Raw genomic sequence first — 15,227 nt, forward strand, 5'->3', positions numbered from 1 at the left:
GAGTTTCTTGCATGAAAAAACCACCAAGTCTTGATAGTAGGATAAAATCACATACAAATAGCTTTGAGCTAGTTACTTGGAACTGGTAAGAAGCAGTTTCATGCTGCAACTCTCTTAGCAAACAATCTTTATACTGTTAAGCTTGAGAAAAGATAATTAAGTTCGGTAAAAATTTTCTGCTATTTGTTGTTAATATATTTGCTACTTAGGCTTTATAGGAACTATGTCCTCACAGTTGTGGGAAGAAATTATGTAGCTGCATTTTTTTGGGATTGAGCCAGTACATAGGCTATAAATCCTCAGTTATTTCTAAATAAGGGAAAACTTAGTCTATTTTTTGTCTTAAATGTATTATATGTATATACCATAATTTGTTTATCTATCCATCCATTGATGGACGTTTGGTCTTTTTGTACTACTTGGCTGTTGTGAACAGTGCTGCTGTAAATGTGTGTGTACACATGCTTGAGTGTGTTTTCAGTTCTTTCGGGGTCTACATCTAGGAGTGGAAGTGGAGAGTCATCTGGTAGTTCTGTGTTTAACTTGTTGAGGAACCACCACACCTTCCCACCGCCACAGAACCATTTTATATTACCACCAGCAATGTACACAGGTTCCAGTTTCTCCTCATCTATTTTCTGTAATTTCTTGGTATTTTGGATGGTATTATAAGTGGTAGAGTTTTTTTTTTAACTTCATTTTTTGTGTGTTGCTGGTGAAATACACCTTGTATCTAGTGACTTTAAGTTAACTTTGTAATTCTTATGGTTTGTTTATGTATTTATTGGATTTTCTGTGTACACTTGAATTTGTGATTTCCAGATGCTTTATTCTTTATTCCTTCTTCATAGTAGTTTGTATTTTATGGATTCAATATTCTTGTGAGTGACATTGAGGAAATTTACTAGAATTTAAATTCTCTTTAAACTTTTCATTATCTTAGTTTCTTTTGTGGTTGGTTCTATTGCTTTTCATTTTGGTCCTTCTTAATTTTGTAGGTATTTCTTAAGTATCTGGTGGTCCTTGGCTACATATTCATATTTATTAAGGAGTAGAATGTTTGGTTTTGATAGCTAATATTGGCTGCTTTTCAGTTTTTTGAGGTCTGTTATTCCAAGAGAGCTTTTCTCCAAATGGGATTACTGATTGAAAGTTCTTTGCTAGTTTAAGGGCCAGCAGCAGCCAGATAGGCTGAGAACCTAGAATTTATTCTGGGGCTTGAGTGCTATGAGGACTTTTTTCGGGGGGAGTGGAGTTGTTTGATCCTGTTTTGTTGTTGTTGTTTGGGGGGTTTTTGGTTTTTGGTTTTTGGTTTTTTGGTTGTCCTGATCCCTTAACTCTCACACCTCCGTTTGTGGATGTTTGGAGCAACCTCAGGCTCAGCTCAACGTCTCTTTTGTCGCTAGCACCCATGCTGGATGATGCTCTTCTCAGCAGATCTGGATATAAAGCCTGGGAGCCAAAGTTTATACAGGAAGACCATCATAAGTAGCTCTGCTGTTCTGTGAGCAATCCTTTAATTACCTTGATTTCCCTATGATTTAATTCAGCTTCTTGATCCTGAGCTTGTTGGTTTCTGTTTAGGGAGTTTCAACAGCTCTTGCCTCCTCATAGTCCTCTCCTATGTTTTACTTGGGCTGCTATTTCTTCTGTATGGCTTCTCTATCAATTTCCTCTTGTCTGTTTCTTCTAGAAATTCTTTCCTTCTTTTGTCTCTTTTTGCTTGTTAATTGGTCCGTTTCTTATTTTCAGATTGTTCTGAGTTTGTTCTTTTTATAATTAGGAGATATTTGGACAGAAAATACATGGTGTCTACTCCCCAAGTCAAAACATAATTGAAGCTCCTTACTCCTCTCTGATGGTATTGCACTTCCTGTCGTTCATCTATTACTATTATCATGTGTTTACTTTTCTAAACAATAAAGAGCATTGTTCTGAAGGTGTTTGAGCTTTGAGTAATGACATACTACATGAATTCTTCTGCATCTGTTTTTTTTCCATTTGTCATGGTGGTTTGGTTTGTTCTTTCTCTTAGTATATCTTTTCAGCAGTGTCAGTAAATTTGAACAGGGGGATAAGTTAGCCTATGTATTACTATGACTTTTTAAAAAGGGAGGTTTGATTAGTACACATGGTGTGGGGGGTCATGGGGAGAACAGTGTAGCACAGAGAAGGCACATAGTGGATCTGTGGCATCTTGCTGCACTGATGGACAGTGACTGCATTGGGGTATGGGTGGGGACTTGATAATATGGGTAAATGTAGTAACCACATTGTTTTTTCATGTGAAACCTTCATAAGAGTGTATATCAATCATACCTTAATAAAAAAAAATTTTTTTTAAGTTAGGAATACAAATACAAATAGAAAAACAAATGTATGATTATCTTTCCCTGAGCACCTGACAAAGTAGATGTAGTGTCAGCCAGCCAGTCCACATCTGTCAAGATAGGTTTGCAATACTCAGTAAGTTAATTAGTGGCTAATTAATTACTTCAACCCATGCTTACCGTAGGTGCCAAAATACAGGTGTGGAATTTTCTCAAACATTTAGATTAGATGATCGTCATCCTTCAGGATATGTTGACTTCATTGAAATTAGCACTGGGAATTTAGAATATGTTTAAAAAAATGACAATCTTAAGAGAATATTTTCATTGATTTTTCTAAACTTGACATGTATATGTTTATATGTATATAAAATTTGAGATTTCAATGAGGAAAGAAGAAAAGGAACAAACTGTTAAGATGTAGCATAACTGAACCTTAATGCCATGAAAGAGTTCATACTTGCACATAGTTTAATGGAAACATCATAAAATTGTGAGGTTTCATGAAGAATAAAAATGAATCACCATTGAGGTTACCAGAAAAAATAAATAAATAAATAAAAAGGGAGGTTTGAGCACTTTCTGAATACATTGTCACTACAGACATGTAGAAGAAAGGACTTGGTATTACCTCTTTTTGTTTCAACTGGTGATGATAGGTGAATATGACACCACCCTGTGTTATATAAGCTAGGCCATTGGGAGTACTGCTGACATCCATCTGGTGTTATAAATCCTTTTGGAGACAGAGAAGCACCATTCATTCGTGTTTAGTGTTTAACTGAGGTATAAATGAAGATTTGGGTTCTTGTTGCTGGAAGGAATTTTTAGGGGCCATTTAGTATAAGCTGTACTAAAGAAACCCAGGCCTGGAGAAGGTGAGTGACTTGTCTAAGGTGATCTGGGGAAGAGCACAGGGATTAGAAGCCCTTGTTGCAGTTTGTTGTTATTTCCACCTTATTATAATGAACAAGAGACTAAAATTCCTTTTTGTTAACATTCGACTTTGATTTTTGCCTGTCCTTTAAAATACTTAATTGAATATCAAGAGATTCTCAGTACATAAGAATGAACATGTATCTTTGAACTGATGCTAATTTGCTGTGTTTTCCTTAGGATCAGAATGGTTTCAATCCCAGAATACTATGAAGGCAAGAATGTCCTCCTCACTGGAGTTACCGGTTTCCTAGGGAAGGTACTTTTGGAAAAGTTGCTGAGGTCTTGTCCTAAGGTGAATTCAGTATATGTTTTGGTGAGGCAGAAAGCTGGACAGACTCCCCAAGAGCGAGTAGAAGAAGTCATTAGTGGCAAGGTAAGTGTGGAGATGATCATTTGAAAGAGAGAAAAAAAGTGTGTGTTTGTCTAATTGTTCACATCCTCAACAGCTAATCATCAACAGCCTAGTATAGTTCTTCAGTATCCTGAAAAAACGTAAGTCAGAATCCCATACAGGATGGCAATAAGCTGGATGCTTTCCTCTGTGATGGGCAAAATTGTATAATAAATTCTAAATGACCTGCATGGCAGGTCTTTAATGTGCTTGTAGAATATTTGAAGCAAATTATTTATAATTACTAGGTATTTTAAGTAGTCTTCAGAATAATAATTAAGTAGTTTCCATCTACCTGCTATGCTGTGATAACACTTAAAAATTTGTAAACACCAATTGCTCCCACAACAGTAATCAGAAGTAGGAAAAGTTTACATATTCCCATTGACAAATAAGAATATGATGGCAGAGAAGTCGTAGAATATAATAATGTCATATATTTTGAACCTTTAGAAAAATATTGCTAAGAAAAAATGCAAATGAGCTGGAGGAACATTATTTTACAGTCAGAAATTTCTGAACTCTCGAATGAAATAAGTAACATCCATTGACAGTAAGTTTAGTGTAGTAGCTGTGTAATTTTTTAGTAATCAGGTAGGTGTCTGGTCCCTTTTAACCTTCTAGAATAGCTATGACCTATGTTTAAAAAGCAAAACAAAACCAGAAACCTCTGAGTGGCTCTGAGCAGTGAAGAATTGCCGAAATGTATCAAAAGATAAAATAATTAATTATAGAGTAACAACTCTCCAGAGTTAACAAGTAAATAATCTGTTAGACATGATTTGTGTTCCAGTCTATTTTGGTCTTTGAGTAGAAATCCATAAAGTAGTTAATAGTGACTAACATTTATTAAATATGTACCTTGTGCCAAGCACTGTGTGAAGCACCTTATATGTATTTAATGATCAAAACAATTTTTTAAGGTAAGTACTGGTGTTATTCCCATTTTATAAGATCATATTGCTAGTGAGTGTTACAGCCGATGTCTGTGAACTCTGGCAGTTGAACCCAAGAGCTCATGCTTTGGTAGGGGCAGATGTTGGTATATCTCATTTTACAAATATGGGCATTGGGTCTCAGAGGTTGTAATTTTATCTGAGGCTATGTAGCTGATAGATGTTGGAGATAACACAGATGACTTGATAACAAATCCCTATTGTCTTTCTACTTTATAACATTTCTTCCCCAATCTATAGGAAAGATGATGGAAAGCTTTGTGTTACAATGAGAAAAGTAGTCTTTATAGCATTGGGGAGCTTACTAGTTGTCAGAATTGTAGTTGGTACACACTGAGTAAAAGTAGCTTAATTTCCCAAAACTAATGGCAGTTGGTGCCCAAGTTGGCAAAAATTAAAAGAGAAGATGACAGAGAACAGAAGAGAGTGAAGAGCAAAGAGTAAGAGAAGCAAAACACAGCAGGAAGAAGAGTCAGATTAGGGCAATAATGGGAAGCATATCTCATAGGAGAGACAAGACATGTTAACAGAAGAACAATTGTGAGAAAAGAGAGAAAAGATACACAGTAAGACCTGTATAGAAGTTTGGGGGTGTTTAAATATAACTTGTCTTTACATCACAGTATTGTAATAAAATACATAAACCGTTATTAACTGTGATAACTTATGGTGAAATAAGAAAAGGTTAGCTATATTTAGAATGTTTTCTTCACTGAGGTACTGTATTGTTTGAGAATGATTGTGATTCACGTATAATTTTGGTTCAAAAAGATAAACTTTACTTATATGTATAGCACCGATGTTTTTCTTGTTTGTAGTTTGATTCCCCCCATAAAGAGGTATTCTTAGACCTACCGAGTTTTAACAGTGAGGTGTAAATTAATATTTTTCCTTTTAGAAATAAATCATTTCATACTATTAATAGTTAAAGAATAAAGCTTTACCTTTGTTTCCCTATTTAATTGTCTTCACATCAAAACTTTAATCCTAACTTCAACTAAAACACTGCTTTCCTTGAAATTGCTTTTTTTAAAAAAGTCTCCTTTGAGAGCTACTCAGGGACTGTATAACTAACATAGCTAGTTATACTTTAACAATGTTCTCCCCATTACCTCTAACTCTCATGGACTTGTGTTCCTCCTTCCTTCCTTCCCTTCAAAGATATCCTTAGTCCTGCTCTCTCTGTATATATACCAGGGGCTATTCAGGTTACTAGAGATACAGCAGTGAGCAAAACAAAGTCCTAGCATGTAGGGAATTTACATCCTATTTTGGAAGATGGTAACAAATACATACCATGTTGCATAGTGTGTGCTGTGATGAAAAGTAAAGTAGATCAAGCGGATTGAGGGTGATGGAGGTAATAGTGTAGATACAAGGGGCAGAAAAGTTCTTTCTGAGATGACACTTGGGCAGAGAACTGAATGAAGGTAGGTATGTGGGGGAATAGTGTTCAAGGACAAGGAAACAGCAAGGACGAAGGCTCTGGAATGCTAATTGCTCGACAGGTTTAAGAAGGTACGGCAGCTGTGGTTTAGTTTTACTGGGACCAGTGTAAGGCATGTAAAGTAAATACTGAGTGTTGGGGTCTTCCCTACCAACATTCCTGCTCTCTCCCAGTGAGTTTCTATCACCTAAAATACAATTAAAATTGTTAGTTTATCAGTCTTTTAAATTTTTGCTGGTTTGACTTGAAGAAGAGAGCTTCAGACAAATATACATACACTTCAGAAAAGTGTAGCTAGTATTAACTTTAAATTGTTAAAGAATTATCCCATGAAATTTCTAGGTACTTACTTTTAAAAGTAAGATGTGAGTTAATATTTGCAACATGAAAGGTAGCTACATAATAGCTACCCTTGAAGAGTTTGCCATCTTGAAGTATGGTAGGTACAAAGTACATTTTCAGTTTTTTCCCAAGAATTGAGAGGACAGATTAAGCTGTGCTCTGTATCATTTTAAAATGGAAACTGTGTGTCAGACTAGTACAAGGACATTTTTTTTTATTAAGGCATCACTGATGTACACTCTTGTGAAGGTTTCACATGAAAAACATTATGGTTACTACATTCACCCATATTATTAAGTCCCCCTGATACCCCATTGAAGTCACTGTCCGTCTGTGTAGTAAGATGTCACAGAGTCACTACTTGTGTTCTCTGTACTATACTGTCTTAATGTGCCACACACCATGTACACTAATCATAATGCCCCTCAATCCCCTTCTCCCTCCCTCCCCTTCGGTAACCGCTGGTCCCTTCTTAGAGTCTGTGAGTCTGCTGCTGTTTTGTTCCTTCAGTTTTACTTCATTGTTATATTCCACAAATGAGGGAAATCATTTGGTACTTGTCTTTTTCCACCTGGCTTATTTCACTGAGCATAATACCCTCTAACTCCATCCATATTGTTGCAAATGGTAGGATTTGTTTTCTTCTTATGGCTGAATAATTTTCCATTGTGTATATGTACCACATCTTCTTTATCCATTCATCTACTGATGGACACTTAGGTTACTTCCATATTACAAGGAAATTTTTTAAAGGCATAGAATTTATAGCTTTTTTTCAAGTGACTTTTAATTATAATTCTTGAGCAGATTATTTGAAATGGTAGATTGACGGCAGTTGTATTACAGATTGGTATCTGTCTGCTTGTTCATATCTGCCAAATAGGTGGAAAGGTTCTGTTTATTTAAGGTAGCGATTGTCTTTTGGTCGCCAGACCCCTTTATACTTAACAATTATTGATGACTTCAAAGAGGTTTTGTTTTGTGAAGTTTTGTTTCAGATATCTTACTGATATTTATCACCAGAGAAGTTAAAACTAAGAAACTGTGGCACACATTCCATTTGCCATTAGAGCGATGCCATCACACATGAAGCCTTTGAAAAACTGTTCTTGCAAGAGAATGAGAGTAAAAATGTCTTAGTTTTAACCTTGTAAACTACTTAACATAGTCTCAGGGACTCCTCGGATCCTCAACCACACTTGAAGAACTGTTGCTGATTAACAGTGTACAGTGTTGCTTAGACCATTTGTGGGACAGCCTTCTGCCACATTCTTACAGATGTACCTAATAGGGACAAATATTCATGCTTTAAGGAAAAAGTTGACTTTTGCCGATATCCAAAATTAATTAGAACCCAGACTTGGCAGTAAGTATGCAGAGAATGAAGTTGGGATCAGAAACAACAGTGATTAGAAAGCTGGAAGCTCAGTTTGGGTACATGTAAGGAATCTGACTCTATAGGTATATCCCAAAAAGGAATTTCAATTATAGCATTTATTTTGGAATGAGAATGATGATCATTTGAATATCTAAATTCTTAATAGGCCTGTCGCAAAAAAAATAGTGTCAAATCCCTGCACAGCTACCCATCAGACTTCTTACTTTGAATGAACTTCATATGTCTCTGTGGTAATTCTTTGAATTAGAACTAATTGTAGTATCACTTTAACATTTCTTTGACATCATGCAGCAGATACTCCGTACCATACTGCTTTCATTTTTGTGAATTGTGAGATTCTTCTAAATTATCCCTGTACCTTCAAATTAGTTTACGTTAGCCTCCCTTCATCTTTTTTTTTCTTTCTTTTTCTGATTCTTTACTGAATTCATTTGGAGTCCTTCTCTTAAAACCTGTGAGAAGGGAGTCGAGAGGGCTCTAAGACTGCAGGCTTATTTTAAGGAAAAATGTCTGTATGTGTGTTCTGTTGCTGTCTCTGCACTTTGTCTGCTCATCTTGGCATTTTATCATGAGCCACTTGTAATTGGTATGCTTTAAACCTCCTCCTAACATGCCTTCTTCCCCTATTGGGTGGTTATTTATTTTTGTTCATTTTTTTATTTTTCAGGAAACATTTATTATGCCTACTCAGTGCTGGGCACTTGACTTGATACAAGAATTGAGTTCAGAGATAAATAAGATAGAGCCTACAGCCTAGAGGTCTTTTAAGGAGGAAGGAAGGGAGAGAGTGTAGAGGTGTTAAAGAGAGACTGGGTAGGAGCAGGTATTGAAGTTGATGTCTTGGTTGGACTTGAGGCCTGGATAAAATGTGAAAGATTGGAGCATCTTCTGTGGGGTCTCCAGGGCAATGCTTCCAAAAATGTTTCTTCTATAGTAAGTTTATTTTGTAAAGAAAACAAATACCTTCTAATTAAAGACTGAAATTTCATTGAACTTTGTGGGTTAGCCTAAGCCTGTGGCCATTATTTTCAGATAAAAACGCTTTGTTCCCAAATATCTGTCTAAATAAATTTTGACTAAAATATTCCATAAAATTATGTGATTTTATCTTATACCTTTAGTTCCCTCCTGGCATATTTTACCACTTAATCCTAGGGTCACTCATTCCCCATCATGTATAAATAACATTGCTGGTGTATCAGTAAAACTAGTCCTTTTTCTGTCAAGTAGCAGGGAATATATACATGAAATTAGTAAGCAACTTACAGGTAAAGCCTACTGTGATTTTGAAGCAGGGATAAAGAGCATAGGCAAAGAGCATATACTACAGAGAAACATTATCTTATGGCAGAGTTTCTCAAGTTAAGCACTTTTGACATTTTGGTCTGGATAATTCTTTGTTGAGGAGCTCTTCTGTTCATTGTGTGGTGATCAGCAGCATTCCTGGCCTCTACTGCTAGATGTCAGCAGCTCCCTCCTTTCATCCTCCCAGTTATGATGACCCAGAATGACTCCAGACATCACCAAATGTTCCCTGGGGGACAGCATTGCCACAAGTTGAGAACTCCTGATTTACAGGAATGTCTCTAGGAAAAGAAACTCCATTGGATGGTGAGGATTGGATTAAAGTAGTTGACCATGAAATAAATCCTGGAAAAGGACTAAAATACACTAAAGAGGGCATTAGTGAGTTTAGTAAGTTGGGAACTAATTGGGGTACCAGTGGATTGAAAGTACCAGAGAAGATGGTATTGAATAAAGAAATTGGGGCTAGAGAAGAGAAGAATATTCATGTTTGATGTGTAACTTGTAAAGCAGCATGTAAGGTCTTGGTGGTAGTGGTGGAGATGTATGATATGAAAGGGAGCCAAGGGTCTTTGGAGATCTAGGAGAATGAAAAAGTATGAATTCAAGGTGTTGAAATACTTTTCTGGCCATTCCTTTCCTTCCTTTTCTCTTCTTGCCCCTTAGATACTATTCATGGTTCTGTCCTAGGCCTTGATCTCTTCTTGCAAGGTCCAGTTAAGTGATTACTCAGCACCCTCTCTTATGTGAGATGAATGCTCGTATTTTAAATTAGATTTGGAAAACTTCATATAGTCTGGACCTTGGGTGCTTGTCACTGCTGCTCTCTCGGTGATCTACTCCCAGGGCTTCCTGTGTGTGTTAGTACAATCTGTAACAGTAGTCTGGTTCTCTCCTCCCTGAACTTCAGACTCTCAGAGCCAGTGACCTCTACTAGACCTGTCTCCTGGGTGTCACAGGCACTTCACATTGAACATTCACAGCTGAACTTGTGTCTCTATACTTGTACTTCTTTCTCTTCTACTGTTTCCAGTTAATGAGTTTATTCATTTAACAAATGTTTCTATCTTGCCAGAAACTCTGCTATCCAGGGCCTGTGGGCTGAGCAAATTAAATGTGGTCCCTATCATCAGGGAGTTTACATTCCTCATCCCTCATATTCAGTCAGTGGCCAAGTCTTACTGAATTATTTTTAACTTCCCAAACAGATTACTTACTCTCTCACTTTTAGTGGTTAAACATTTTACTTTCCCTGCCTGTAACACTTCTTCTGCTTTACAATATCAGGTCCTTCCAAGCTGGGTTAATTGATTTTCCCATGCTGTCCTATGGGAAATGGGGCTTCTATTTCATTACTTAACACTCTATTTTAATTGTTTACTTGTCTAGTTTTTCCAATTAGACTCTAAATAGCTTGAGACAAAGGTCATTGCCTTTTTTTTTATTTATTAAAGTATCATTGATATATAATCTTATGATGGCTTCATATAAACAACACAGTGGTTTCAGCATTCACCCATATTATCAAGTCCTCACCCCCTCTATTGCAGTCACTGTCTCCCAGTGTAGTAAGATGTTAAAGAGTCATTAACTGTCTTCTCTGTGCTTTACTGTGTTCCCCATAACCTACCTATATTGTGATATGTATGGTTGAAGTTTTAAAAAGGGTGATCCGTGGTGGGGAAAAGAGGCTGATAATGGGTTTTCGAAAGTTGAAAATAATTGTCCTAAAACATTTTTTCCTTTTGATAGCTCTTTGACAGATTGAGAGATGAAAATCCAGATTTTAGGGAGAAAGTCATAGCAATCAACAGTGAACTTACCCAACCTAAACTGGCTCTTAGTGAAGAAGATAAAGAGGTCATCATAGATTCTATCAATATTATATTCCACTGTGCAGCTACAGTAAGGTTTAATGAAAATTTAAGGTAAGTAAAAAGGTATTTTATAGTGTTTAAATTCAGCATAGTTAAAAGATCTAATTTGAATTCTGTGTTTTAGTCAAGTTGTTTTGAAAGTGATGTGGAACTGTTTGCTGTTTGCTTTATGGTAATTACGGTTTCCAGTGTTCAGAGAGTGTTAACAGAACTTCCTCTTGTTATCAGTTTAAAAACATTGGATAGCTAATATATGTTCATTAGAGAAAGTTGCCATGAATTAAATATGAGACAGGGAGAAGGCAAGAAATGCAAAGTGTGGAGTAGAAAAAAGAGAAGTTTCCCTGAGTAGGAGTTGTTAGTTGTAGCAACTAATAGTTTATGCTTCCTCTTCCTTCCATTCTTTCAGAAATACCTATACCCCAGCAGCTTTATTTTTCTCCTCCATACATAATGATCTGAAAATTTTTAAAAATTAAGCTCAGACTTTGTAGAGTAAGATAAAATGGCTTGTAAATTTAAGTCATATATTGTTTTTGTTTTAAAACTTTGGTAGCATTGTTAGGGGCAGGGTACATCAGACATAAATTATTTAATTTAAAAGTAATTTGAACTTCCTTCAAGGTGCCTGTTTCAGGAAAAAATAACATCCTAAATGCTCACTATTTTTTTTTAAATCCAACAAATAATGCATTTCAAATAATGGTGCTTAATTCAGAGCATTCTTTTTGATGGTATGTAGAAATGTACAGTTTTATAATATTAATCTAATTATATGGTCCTATGCCAATTAAAATGGTACAGACTCCTTTAGGTTTCATAATTACTTGAAGGACTTTTTTTTTCTTGAAGGCCTTCTTTAAATGTTTTTAAACTAAATTTTGATTATAAAGGGTTTTGATTTAAAGTTGTCTTTAATATAAAAGTATAAACCCTAATTGACATTATGTAATGTGACAGGTTAGTGCCCAAATTAATTACAGTGTTTTGTTTATATTCCTGGTGAGGGCACTGTAATAGTCCTTTGCATTTCTGTAATAGTGCTTTAGAGTTTTCGGGTGTTTTCTCATTCATGACTTTCTTCTCTGCTGATGTTACCCACTGTAATACTAGGGGCAAATCCATTTTGTACTTGAGGAAGCTGAGGCAGCACTGTGTAGCAGAAAGAGCATGAACTTTGGAATGACGTACCTTAGTTCTCTCCTTGCAGTCATTATGTGTTTATGGTTCAAAAGTGACAAAAGAATCTCCTAAGAACTATAGTAAAGTCTCATTTTCATAAAAATACATGTGTTACATATATGTGTATTTATATACATGTCTTTCTATATTGGCCAATTATTTATCTTTGGTTAGTATGATTACAGGTAGGTTTTTAGTATGAAATAGTAGATTTAACAGATATTTTCCCCCCATAGGTCTAGCTTCTTTTTTTTTTTCATAACTAAAAGAAAGTGTTCATGCAGCCTTTTGAAACTGTTTTGAAGAATAAAAGGTGTATAGATACTGGATAATTGTGGCATAGTTCTCATTAGCTTAAAGGGGAATTTAGATTCTTTTACAGAGGACATTGATTTTAGAATAGGCAACTTAATTAGGGTCAGACTCATCAAAGTGACCTTTATGAGGAAGACCAAGTACAGTTCTTTCAGGGAACCTTCTTCCTCTCTTTCTGTTCCCCTCAGGGTAAATAAGCCTACCATTAATGAAAGGTAAATCTTTTCACTGTTATGTTTTCTTTTTTTACTAGAGATACCATAGTGGAAGGGGTATGTAGGTGAACAAGAAAATTTATTGCTCTGTTCCTTGTGAAGTAATGTATGTTTGTTGACATGACCATAGTAATCACATAGAAGTCATTTTTTTTCTGTGAGGCAGTTTTTCTGGATATTGATTTGTAGGTGGTGATGTTGCAGCATTAGATTTGGTCCAGACATTCTTAACTGCTATAGGTCTACATGTAATAACTACTCGTAAAACAATTACTCTTTATAACCACTTTCTAAGTTAACTCAAAAATGTAAAATGGCACAAAGCCTGTACTGCTGGGACAAAAAAAACAGACTTTACTCCCAACATTATACCCATATTGGGAGAAGCCAAGATAAATTGCACACATCCTGTTTGCAAAGTCTGTATGGTATAGTGGAGGAGACATAATATGCTGAAATAACTATAAGATAAGATAGAAAATCAGGAGTTACTGAAGAGTATACATTAAGTTCTATGAGAGTAGAGAGATGGTAGAGCTCATTTATTTTCAGATATGGTGGTTTATAAATCTTGGATGTTGAGATTAGGAGTTTTAAAAATATACTGACACAAATTGAGGAGAGAGTGATATTGAGGGTAATAAAGCAGTTTACTTAAATAGTTGACTGTGGTGTCTGGTATACTGTAGGTAGTGAGGAAAGTGAAGGGTAATGAGTTGGAGTTGAGAGCCAATGGAATTGAGAGTAAAGAAGTGTCAGGAAACTAGAGACCACGATAAAGACAGGTTTAGAGAGATAAATGGAAGGGCAGATAGTATGAATAGAAGGATAAATTCCTAGTATGAGATTTCAGAGATGGAGCAATTTGGGGCCGTGTGGCCAAGGATATGAATTTGAGAGGAGGTGTGTTCAGAAAGGAGTGGAAGTAAAGATTGATGATTTTTTAAAAATCATGAAATTTGAGTCTAAGGGCATTGGTTCTCAAACTCTAGAATGTATTATAAATCTTAAGAATTCCTGGAAACTGTGTTAAAAATGCAGAACCTTGGGCTCTACTTGCCAAACTTAGAACCTCTGGTTTTGGGATAATACCCAGGAATTTTCGTGTTTTATGTGTGATTTAAATTACAGGTATCTTCTGTGTCCCCTATCTTAAGATTGCTTTATTGGTCCCTAGATATCTGTGTCTGTATCTTCAAGTTAAAAAAAAAGTCAGCATGATAGTTTATAGTTCATGATGCGTGATCAAAACCGAAAGTTCCTGTGATATGACTGCCCTTGCACTGTTCACCATGTAAGAACTTATTCACTATGTAAGACCTTGTTCACCATGTAAGAACTTGTTTGTTATGATTGGAGACTGTTGAGATACAGGCTTGGGGTTGATTAATGACTGTGCATTGAGTCTCCTATACAGAATTTTACTGTTGTTAACAACCATTTGATCAATAAATATGAGAGATGCCTCTCAAAAAAAAAAGAATTCCACAGCAAAAAAAAAAAAGTCAGCAAAAGTGATGAGATCTCTTCTCAGAAATATTTTCTCAGAGGCCTGGGGGAGAGGAAGAAGAGTGATCAGAATGGCCTGGAGAACATTATTTAAAATGTAGTTTCCCAGGCAACAATTTAGACATTAAACAGTGTCTGAGGATGGTGTCCAGCAATCTTCAGTTTTAATAAGCTTCCACATGTCTGTCATGCCAGTAACATGAGATCTCTGGTTTAAGGTCTTAGAAGAATTACCAACATAGATTTTGAACAACATGTCTGTAGATGAACAAGAAAATGTATTGACAGTTCAACTTGAGTTTCTTTTCTTTGTTTTTTGATGTGTTCTTTATGTCTACATTGGACCATAGAATTATGGACCGTAATTACAAAGATTTGCTTATTTTGCACCCCTTGTGCCTACAAAAGTTAATGTTACTTAAGATGAATTTATGACTCCATATAACCAAAATATAATGAGGACATTATTTTTGTTTAGTACTAAATGCTTTCCAATCTGACATGTCAAGGTCTCAACTTGAAGTTCAATGGAAAGGAAATTGTATGGTAGTAAAATAGAGTGAGGTTATTAACCTGGCAGAGATACCAAGAGTCACTTATGTGGGTACAAAATGCCTTCCAATTTGGGCTCTCAGGTGCAGATGGGCAGGAGTGAAGGTAGGCAAGGTACAGGAGTGTTTCCTCTCTCAAAGTAGTCCTTATTTGCCGTGACCTAGAAACACTGTCACCATCGTCAGGAACCTGTAACAGAATATATCCTTTTTGTGCTGCTACCAAAGGATTACACTACATACCCCCATTGTTTTGCAAGAGCAAAAGAAAATAACAAATATCCTTATAGTCTAGTGGACGGTATATCCTCTCTGTGAAATATTGTTTTTACTGGATCTCCATTTGAACAGATATATCCTCCTCAGTTGAGAGGAGGAAGAAAACATACACTTATTAAGACTCCAACCCAATTATTTCATTTAAAAAAAATTTCCTTCTAGTATATTTTCATAGGCTCTCGGATACTAT

General features: G+C 35.8%; 1 protein-coding gene across 3 annotated transcripts in view; it reads left to right on the forward strand.

Annotated features, from left to right (window-relative positions):
* The window catches only part of FAR1 (fatty acyl-CoA reductase 1), a 65,798-nt gene that overhangs the window by 24,146 nt on the left and 26,425 nt on the right, over positions 1-15,227 (forward strand). For all 3 annotated transcript variants that reach the window (XM_036918063.2, XM_036918062.2, XM_057507413.1), the window contains exons 2-3: positions 3,447-3,642; positions 10,862-11,037. In XM_036918063.2, coding sequence (XP_036773958.2) covers positions 3,447-3,642; positions 10,862-11,037 — 372 coding nt within the window. The remainder of the gene's footprint in view (positions 1-3,446; positions 3,643-10,861; positions 11,038-15,227) is intronic.

Source organism: Manis pentadactyla, chromosome 9 (genome assembly GCF_030020395.1).
Source record: "Manis pentadactyla isolate mManPen7 chromosome 9, mManPen7.hap1, whole genome shotgun sequence".
NCBI classification, from domain to species: Eukaryota; Metazoa; Chordata; class Mammalia; order Pholidota; family Manidae; genus Manis; species Manis pentadactyla.